Source organism: Ovis aries, chromosome 2 (genome assembly GCF_016772045.2).
Source record: "Ovis aries strain OAR_USU_Benz2616 breed Rambouillet chromosome 2, ARS-UI_Ramb_v3.0, whole genome shotgun sequence".
Classification (NCBI taxonomy): Eukaryota; Metazoa; Chordata; class Mammalia; order Artiodactyla; family Bovidae; genus Ovis; species Ovis aries.
Genome location: NC_056055.1, coordinates 126,950,342 through 126,960,962, shown reverse-complemented (window position 1 = coordinate 126,960,962; position 10,621 = coordinate 126,950,342). Strand labels below are relative to the sequence as shown.

The 10,621-nt window shown below is 41.7% G+C and overlaps 1 protein-coding gene across 1 annotated transcript; it reads left to right on the top strand.

The window, feature by feature from the left end:
• Positions 1–5,073: 5,073 nt before the first annotated feature.
• On the top strand, positions 5,074–5,492 carry LOC105608906 (heat shock factor-binding protein 1). The gene has a single exon (XM_012131871.5). The coding sequence runs from the start codon at positions 5,133–5,135 to the stop codon at positions 5,361–5,363; it is 231 nt and encodes a 76-aa protein (XP_011987261.2). The 5' UTR covers positions 5,074–5,132; the 3' UTR covers positions 5,364–5,492.
• The last annotated feature ends 5,129 nt before the right edge of the window (positions 5,493–10,621 follow it).

Genomic DNA, 10,621 nt, shown 5'->3' with positions numbered 1-10,621 from the left:
CCTGACTTTTCCTCCTTTACCTCTCCTGGAACTGCTCTATTTCCAGGTTTTAGCATCTTCTGCCTAAACAGCCTAAAAGCCTCCTAGCTGGATGCTATGTCTGTATTCTTGCTCTTCCAAAATTTATTTCAGAGTAGAAGTGATCTTTACAAAGTATAAATTAAAAGTCCCTCTCTGGCTGCAGAATCCCTCAATGGCACCCCATTTTACTTAGAATAAAACGAAACCTTTCCCATGATCTACATCAGTGTTGGTGATGACACTTCTGCTAATTTCTCAAGCTTGTCTGGCACTGCCCTCCGTCTTGTCCCATACTCTCCAGCCACACTGGTCTTCATTCAGTCCTATGAACTCCTCAATCATTTTCCACATTTGCACGTTCTATTTCCTCTGCCTAGAATACTGTGTCCTCCAGATATCTGTGTGACTGGCTCCTTAAAGTCATTTAGATCTCAATTTGAATATTATCTTAAAAAGCCAGTCTTGAAAATCTTGCTGTTCTTATTTACAAGAGTAAGTCTTGTTTAGGTGATTGTGTGTATGGTGATCCTCTAAAATAGGGACCACACAAGGAGGATACAGTTTTGAAAAAAAAAGAGTTCAATTCAGAACCTTTGGGGTTTGAGATGGGATGCCGCCTGACATTTGACTGGATAGGAAAGAGATATGATTGAACATGTTGTTACCAGTGCACAGGGGCAACAGAAGGCATGAGAGTAGGAGGGTTTGCCTCAAGAAACTGGAAATGTCATAAAGGGACTGGTTGGAGAACATTATGAAATGACACCCATTTATAGGAAAGGGTACCAAAAGGGCCTAGGGGATAAGAAGGAACAAGAAAACCAGTGAAGGATGAGAACAGAAGGCGAAGGAGAAAGATATTTCCAGAAGAATCAAGTGATAAACTCCTATAAGGAATTGAAAGTGTAAATAAAAGGAAAAGGAGTCTATGATTCTGGAACTGATTGGTGATTGAAGGCCTGGGCGGGAGCTTCAAGCTGAATTGCCGTAGTTGGAGATGAAGAGTACAGGTGATGATACTCGCCTGTTGCTTTACCAAATGTCTGTCTCCTTCACCAGATTTTAAGCTCCATGAGGGTAGAACCCAATCGTTCCAGGATTGCCATGTTTTCCAGAACTACAGTGTGAGGCACACAGGATACAACCCTACCCTCAAAAGCACTTCCCCAGTGCATGAATGAAAGGGAGCAGCCAGGGAAGGAGGACAGGGAAAGACAGTTCATTTCAGTCACTCAGTCAGATCTGACTCTTTGTGACCCCATAGATTGTAGTTCACCAGGCTTTCCTGTCCATCACCAACTCCTGGAGCTTGCTCAAACTCATGTCCATTTAGGCAGTGATGCCATTCAACCATCTCATCCTCTGTCATCCCCTTCTCTTCCTGCCTTCAATCTTTCCCAGCATCAGGGTCTTTTCCAATGAGTCAGTTCTTTGTATCAGGTGGCCAAGGTATTGGAGTTTCAGCTTCAGCATTAGTCCTTCCAATGAATATTCAGGACTGATTTCCTTTATGATGGACTAGTTGGGTCTCCTTGCAGTCCAAGGGCCTCTCAAGAGTCTTCTTCAACACACAGTTCAAAAGCATCTATTCTTCAGTGCTCAAGCTTTCTTTATAGTCCAACTCTGACATGTCATGTATGGACATGACCACAGGAAAAACCATACCTTAGACTAGATGGACCTTTGTTGGCAAAGTAATGTCTCTGCTTTTTAATAAGATGTCAAGATGGGTCATAGCCTTTCTTCCAAGGAGCAAGCATCTTTTACTTTCATGACTGCAGTCACCATCTTCAGTGATTTTGGAGCCCCAAGAAAATAAAGTCTGTCACTGTTTCCACTGTTTCCCCATCTATTTGCTGTGGAGTGATGGGACTGGATGCCATGATCTTAGTTTTCTGAATGTTGAGTTTTAAGCCAGCTTTTCCACTCTCCTCTTCACTTTCTACCATAAAGGTGGTGTCATCTGCATATCTGAGGTTATTGATATTCCTCCTGGCAATCTTGATTCCAGCTTGTGCTTCACCCAGCCCAGCATTTTTTATGATGTACTCTGCATATAAGTTAAATAAGCAGGGTGACAATATACAGCCCTGACGTACCCCTTTCCCAATTTGGAACCAGTCCATTTTTCCGTGTCTGGTTCTAACTGTTGCTTCTTGACCTGCATACAGATTTCTCAGGAGGCAGGTCAGGTGGTCTGGGATTCCCATCTCTTTCAGAATTTTCCACAGTCTGTTGTGATCCACACAGTCAAAGTCTTTGGCATAGTCAATAAAGCAGAAGTAGATATTTTTCTGGAATTCTCTTGCTTTTTCCATGATCCAGCGGTTGTTGGCAATTTGATCTCTGATTGCTCCGCCTTCTGTAAATCCAGCTTGAACATCTGGAAGTTCATGGTTCATGTACTGTTGAAGCCTGGCTTGGAGAATTTTGAGCATTACTTTACTAGCATGTGAGATGAGTGCAATTGTGCGGTAGTTTGAGCATTCTTGGGCATTGCCCTTCTTTGGGATTGGAATGAAAACTGACTTTTTCCAGTCCTGTGGCTACTGCTGAGTTTTCCAAATTTTCTGGCATATTGAGTGCAGTACTTTCACAGCATCATCTTTTAGGATTTGAAACAGTTCACCTGGAATTCCATCATCTCCACGAGCTTTGTTCATAGTGATGCTTCCTAAGGCCCACTTGACTTCACACTCCAGGATGTCTGGCTCTAGGGGAGTGATCACACCATCGTGGTTATCTGGGTCTTGAAGATTTCTTTTTGTACAGTTCTTCTGTGTATTCTTGCCACCTCTTAATATCTTCTACTTCCATTAGGTCCATACCATTTCTGCCCTTTATTGTGCCCATCTTTACATGAAATGCTCCCTTGATATCTCTAATTTTCTTGAAGAGATCTCTAGTCTTTCCCATTCTATTTCTTTGTATCAATTGCTGAGGAAGGCTTTCTTATCTTTCCTTGCTATTCTTTGGAGCTCTGCATTCAGACGGGAATATCTTTCTTTTTCTCCTTTGCCTTTAGTTTCTTTTCTTTTCTCAGCTATTTGTAAGGTCTCCTTAGACAACCATTTTGCCTGTTTGCATTTCTTTTCCTTGGGGATGTTCTAGATCACTGCCTCCTGTACAATGCCACGAACCTCTGTCCGTAGTTCTTCAGGCACTCTATCAGATCTATTGTTTGAATCTATTCATCACTTCCACTGTATAATCATAAGGGATTTTATTTAGGTCATACCTGAATGGTCTAGTGGTTTTCCCCACTTTCTTCAAAAAGGAGATAAATGGATAGATAAGGAAAAAAATAGAAAGTAGAGAAAGGAAGGGACAGAAGAGAAAGCCAAACAAGGAAAGATGCAGCAGTGAGTCCAGTTCAGTCGCTCAGTCATGTCCAGCTCCTTGTGACCCCATGAATCGCAGCACGCCAGGCCTCCCTGTCCATCACCAGCTCCCGGAGTTCACTCAAACCCATGTCCATTGAGTCGGTGATGCCATCCAGCCACCTCATCCTCTGTCGTCCCCTTCTCTTCCTGTCTTCAATCTTTCCCAGCATCAATCTTTTCAAATGAGTCAACTCTTCACATCAGGTGGCCTAAGTATTGGAGCCTCAACTTCAGCATCAGTCCTTTCAATGACTATTCAGGACTGATTTCTTTTAGGATGGACTGTTTGGATCTCCTTACAGTCCAAGGGACTCTCAAGAGTCTTCTCCAACACAGCAGTTCAAAAGCATCAATTCTTCAGCCCTCAGCTTTCTTTATAGTCCAACTCTCATATCCATACAAGACTACTGGAAAAACCATAGCCTTGACTATATAGGATCTAATTGTTTAAGATTAGAACTTACTGAGCACATTTATATGTGGAGGCAAAAATAACCCAATTGGGAGAGCTTTGGGACACTGGAAGGAGAAATAACAGTGGGAGGGTAGAAGGGCTCAGAAACTCGTGGAAGAATGAATCTCCTATCGATAATACAATGAAAACTAAGTGTTTGTAAGACTGGCAGAATGTCATTGATAAGCCACAGATAATCTGTAAAGGGTGATTTTTAATTATTTTATAATACTGGTTTCTTACTGATTTAATCACACAATTATGAGAAAATAGCTAATATTTATCCATATACCTGATTTTAAATTCCTGATGAAATTCTTAATAACTCAGCTGTCACTTGTACTTATTCCATCAGAATTTTAATTTTTAGAAAAACTTCCTACTTTATCTATAAAATATATTACCTTTGAAAGTGAGACAAAAATAAAACCAGGAATAAGGAAATATGCTTAATTTTCACATGAAATAAATGTCTGAATCCCCTCTTAAAAGAAATTGTTCTGCCGTGTCAGTTTCAAAACTAACAGAGGGCAACAGAAGAAACTAGGAAATTAGGTTCATTGTTTGTTACAAAAAAAATTCCAATCTGTCTCCTCTATTTTAGTGCATGTCCTCTGAGGAATGTAAACTTCTCCCCACCTCCAGAAAAAAAAAAAAAAAAAACTTAACAGTTACTAAACTCTACTCCAGCATTGTGCTAATGTAGCCAAATTTCTTGTTTACTGAAACTGAACTGTCCTAACATTTGTCCTGTGTGTTCCTACCTAGAGGACAAGGCTGTACTGATTTTTTTGTGCATTATAAAATCTTATTTTGGCCTCACCCCTAAACCAAGGAAAAGAAATCTGAACTTTACCTAATTTTAATCTTAGTTAAGAACGGGCAAAAAATACAAATTTGTTTTACACTTCAAGAACTAGGTGCCTAACTAAGGCCTAACATAAGATTCTTCATCTCTTTCATAGGGTATTTTCTCAGGGCCTCAGAGATCTCTGTTTTGTAAGAAAACAGTGAGACTCACGAAGTCAGTAACTTGACCACCTGCCACTAGTTATCAACAAAGTTAGAACTAGATCGCAGGTGTTCTGAGTCTAAGCACACTTTATTTCCCACTGCTTGTGGGTGCCCTTTTAAAGTATTTGTAAATATATGTGGCTAAAACATTGTGTTTCCAAGGGACAGTGTATCCCAGCTGACTCTTTTAAAATAAATTCTGGAAACGGAAGTATAGGTGAAGGTCTGAGGCAGCCACCGCCAAGCTGGGCACCGGGGAGATGGCTGAGACTGACCCCAAGACCGTGCAGGATCTCACCTCAGTGGTGCAGACACTCCTACAACAGATGCAAGATAAATTTCAGACCATGTCCGACCAGATCATTGGAAGAATCGATGACATGAGCAGTCGCATTGATGACCTGGAGAAGAACATAGCAGACCTCATGACGCAGGCCGGGGTGGAAGAGCTGGACGGCGAGAACAAGATCCCGGCCACACAGAAGAGCTGAAGGTTGCTTGTCTTCGCTGGAATCTGGAACACCTTTTTACAAGCCCAGAGAAGACAGATGGCTTTTTCAACTAACTACTATGTGTAGACAGGTTTTATATTATAAAGTGTGCATTCTTCTTACCACATACTATAGAGTTAGTTTATGGAGTGACTTCCCTCCCCTGCCCCCCATGTCTCCTGAACGTGGTGACTTCACATCTTAGAAAAAGAAATAAAAGGAATCCAAATTGGAAAAGAAGAAGTAAAACTCTCACTGTTTGCAGATGACATGATCCTCTACATGGAAAACCCTAAAGACTCCACCAGAAAATTACTAGAGCTAATCAATGAATATAGTAAAGTTGCAGGATATAAAATCAACACACAGAAATCCCTTGCATTCCTATACACGAATAATGAGAAAGTAGAAAAAGAAATTAAGGAAACAATTCCATTCACCATTGCAACAAAAAGAATAAAATACTTAGGAATATATCTACCTAAAGAAACTAAAGACCTATATATAGAAAACTATAAAACACTGATGAAAGAAATCAAAGAGGACACTAATAGATGGAGAAATATACCATGTTCATGGATTGGAAGAATCAATATAGTGAAAATGAGTATACTACCCAAAGCAATTTACAAATTCAATGCAATCCCTGTCAAGCTACCAGCCACATTTTTCACAGAACTAGAACAAATAATTTCAAGATTTGTATGGAAATACAAAAAACCTCGAATAGCCAAAGCAATCTTGAGAAAGAAGAATGGAACTGGAGGAATCAACTTGTCTGACTTCAGGCTCTACTACAAAGCCACAGTCATCAAGACAGTATGGTACTGGCACAAAGACAGACATATAGATCCATGGAACAAAATAGAAAGCCCAGAGATAAATCCACACACATATGGACACCTTATCTTTGACAAAGGAGGCAAGAATATACAATGGAGTAAAGACAATCTCTTTAACAAGTGGTGCTGGGAAAACTGGTCAACCACTTGTAAAAGAATGAAACTAGATCACTTTCTAACACCGCACACAAAAATAAACTCAAAATGGATTAAAGATCTAAATGTAAGATCAGAAACTATAAAACTCCTAGAGGAGAACATAGGCAAAACACTCTCAGAAATAAATCACAGCAGGATCCCCTATGATCCACCTCCCAGAATTCTGGAAATAAAAGCAAAAATAAACAAATGGGATCTAATTAAAATTAAAAGCTTCTGCACAACAAAGGAAACTATAAGCAAGGTGAAAAGACAGCCTTCTGAATGGGAGAAAATAATAGCAAATGAAGCAACTGACAAACAACTAATCTCAAAAATATACAAGCAACTTATGCAGCTCAATTCCAGAAAAATAAACGACCCAATCAAAAAATGGGCCAAAGAACTAAATCGACATTTCTCCAAAGAAGACATACGGATGGCTAACAAACACATGAAAAGATGCTCAACATCACTCATTATTAGAGAAATGCAAATCAAAACCACAATGAGGTACCACTTCACACCAGTCAGAATGGCTGCGATCCAAAAATCTGCAAGCAATAAATGCTGGAGAGGGTGTGGAGAAAAGGGAACCCTCCTACACTGTTGGTGGGAATGCAAACTAGTACAGCCACTATGGAGAACAGTGTGGAGATTCCTTAAAAATTGCAAATAGAACTACCTTATGACCCAGCAATCCCACTGCTGGGCATACACACCGAGGAAACCAGAATTGAAAGAGACACATGTACCCCAATGTTCATCGCAGCACTGTTTATAATAGCCAGGACATGGAAACAACCTAGATGTCCATCAGCAGATGAATGGATAAGAAAGCTGTGGTACATATACACAATGGAGTATTACTCAGCCGTTAAAAAGAATTCATTTGAATCAGTTCTGATGAGATGGATGAAACTGGAGCCAATTATACAGAGTGAAGTAAGCCAGAAAGAAAAACACCAATACAGTATACTAACACATATATATGGAATTTAGGAAGATGGCAATGACGACCCTGTATGCAAGACAGGAAAAAAGACACAGATGTGTATAACGGACTTTTGGACTCAGAGGGAGAGGGAGAGGGTGGGATGATTTGGGAGAATGGGAATTCTAACATGTATACTATCATGTAAGAATTGAATCGCCAGTCCATGTCTGACGTAGGGTGCAGCATGCTTGGGGCTGGTGCATGGGGATGACCCAGAGAGATGTTGTGGGGAGGGAGGTGGGAGGGGGGTTCATGTTTGGGAACGCATGTAAGAATTAAAGATTTTAAAATTAAAAAACAAACAAACAAACAAAAATAAAAATAAAAATAAAATAAATTCTGAATTCCACTTTTTCTTCATTTCAATCTTAGCTACTTTCACTAATCCAGAAGATGGCAACCTGTTTGTTGACAACCAGAGCCCACGCTCCCATTTTGCTTTAGGGTCTTTTTATTGCTCCTGAATGTCTCCTGCAGTGAGCATGGACTCCATGAATGCAGGGGAGTCTGCCTTGGTCTGCTAAATTTACAGAGCTAGTAAATCTGAGAGAACTTTTAGAAACAAATGGCTTATTCGTATTTGCGGCTGGTTTGTGTGTGTAGATTTACCATCACATGAGCAATTAAGAGTTCTGTGTGGACATCGTCACCCACTCCACCAGCATCCAAACCACACACCCCTTCCACCACCCTCAGGACTTCTCAGCCCTAATATATCTTGTCCCAGAGCTGCGTCCACCCTCGCAGTTCCCCAGGGGCAGCCTGCCTCTGCTTTGGGCACTCGCCTCTACCAAGGCACCCTGCCGATAGGGGCCCTCCTGGGTACCTTGTCAATCTCACTCCCACCCCACCCCCAGAAGCACACACAGCTGAAGTGCAGGGGCTTTCACGCTCTAGGATCTCTCTTTCCCAGTGGGAGCCATGGGGTACACTTTTCCACCCTCTGCTCCACACCCATTTTATAGCCCTGAACATAGTCTCTCCTGGACTCAGGCAAATGCCTTTTTCCTTAAGCCCCAAGAACACAGTTTTCTGGGTCTTTAAGCCCCAATTGCTTCTAATTGTTGTTTCTTTACAGAGTTGAAGTTAGGTTGCTGTGGTTCTCCTAAAGAGGAGAATGAAGGGGAAAAAATAGGGAATGTAATGCTTACAGGCTTCCCAGGAGCACTGGTGGTAAAGAACCCACCTGCCAATGAGGAGACCTAGGAAATATGGGCTTGATCCCTGGGTCCAGAAGATCCCCTGGAGGAGCGCATGGCAACCCACTCCAGTGTTCTTGCCTGGAGAATCCCACAGACAGAGGAGCCTGGCGGGCTACAGTCCACAGGGTCGAAAAGAGCCAGACACGACTGAAGTGACTTGGCACGCATGCACACACACAATGCTTATAAAAGCCTGGCACACACGGTTCATCCCAGAGAGATGGGCACTGGCAAGATGTGACTCAACCCAAACCGTCCTTCGCTTACATTTCTCATCATGCGGAGGGAAACAGAGACTTCAACAACACTTCTTTAAGATGTCCTTTCGATCTTCTTACATCCATTAAGGCTTTCCTAGTCTGCTCTCCGCAAACTTCTTGGGTAACACTTCTCTGCCTAGCCCAGACTTTAAAAGTTCAAACCTTCCCCGCTTCAGTTTTGGTAACACTCATCTTAACCATTTTCTTAAAGTCCCTTCTCTCCACTTCCTGCCCTTTGGCACCAGCTCTGTGCTCCTTCTCCAAATCTGCCCCCTCAACAACAGAAACACTGCTGAAAGCTTTCTAGGAGTGAAAGTACCTTAAGATACGCAGGATCTCCTTTAGGGCTGTGGTCCTCAAAGTGTTGTCCTTGGGGCGGCATCAACAAGCACCGAAACCTGAGGGAGCCAGAAATGCTCAGATCCCACCGAGACCTACTTAAAAACCCTGGGGCTTAAGGCCCAGTGAGTGGGTTTCACGAGCCCTCCAGGTGTTTCTAATGTGAGCTAAGAGTTGAGGGTCTAATAGCAACCATAGTCAGGTAGCTCTCATTCAACACAGTGAGTATAGATCAGAACTCCAGGGGAGCATCCAAGTCCAACCCCCAGAGACCAGTTTCAACTGGACTATGATGTGGTTCAGAGTTTCTAGGCGATTTTACTGTTTGGCCAGGATGCTGTAACATTGCAGCATCCTCAAATAAGAACCAACTAGGGAAACAATTTTTTTTTTTTTAACACTTTGGAGAGTTTCCAGGGTGGGGGAGAAAAGGATTGGTGGTGGTTTCCTGGTTTAAGTTCAAAATACTTAGCTGTCTTTATAACCTCAACTCTAAAGTAGTTGCTGAGTATGGAGCAAGACTGCATGTCCAATTTTTTAAATTTTACTTCAATTAAAAAAACATAAACGATCGTTAGAGTTTCTAAGCCCATGTGGTAGAGCTGCTCAAAATAAGCAGAACTATTCTGAGCATGGGCACCTAGACTGGCAACAGAGCACTTGCGGTTCCTTGATGGCTGGCTGGGTGCCCTCCCCCTTAACAAATTTAGCAACGCTTCAGGTCGGTGCCCTGGGCAGCTGGCCTTCTCCCTCCCTCTTCTCAGCCCCCCAATCCTTTGGAACACAACTACAATTCTGCTAATGTCTTCAGACAAAGGCATCATTTTATTCAGCTTTTATTAATAGCAGCAAGTGTTAGAGACTTTGTAGCCTGAACCCCATGGGGGGAAAAGTTAGAGACTGGGTGTGGATTTAAGCATTATGCCACCTCATCAGGCCATTTTTCCACTTTCTTTTCATAAGGACCAAAATAGACAATGGAAAAAAATGCCAATTGCGATTTTCCAAATGGGAATGAGACATTGCTTTGGGAGTTCACTAGTGAAGTTTATGTTTAGATAAAATAACACAATCGCACAAATCCTACCTTTCCTGGTTTTATCTGCCTCTATTGCTGTCAACGGATTTGATTTGGGGGGTCTTTTTTTTCTTTCAATATAAGTAATCACCTGGCATTGTAGTTAGTAGTAGTATAACCTTTTTGTTGGAAGGAACTTAAAAGTTGACCAACATATTCAAGTTTTAGTATTTTCATTTTGGTTGCATGAATTACCCTGATTAGAATATCAGTTACAACACATCCCCAAATCCTCTGTGTTATCTGGTTACCCCACAAAAAGCGATCAAGCCGCAGTTCAGGGACTGAGTCACTGAAAACACATGTTATTTACAGGGAACTTGACTGCCGTGCCTGATGACAATAAAACATTTGCAGTATCTATTCTGTGCTTGCAGTAGAGGCTCAGTGAGCATATAGGAC

Coding starts and splice junctions, on each gene's coding strand:
- LOC105608906 (XM_012131871.5), top strand. CDS start 5,133: ATGGCTGAGACTGACCCCAAGACCGTGCAGGATCTCACCTCAGTGGTG.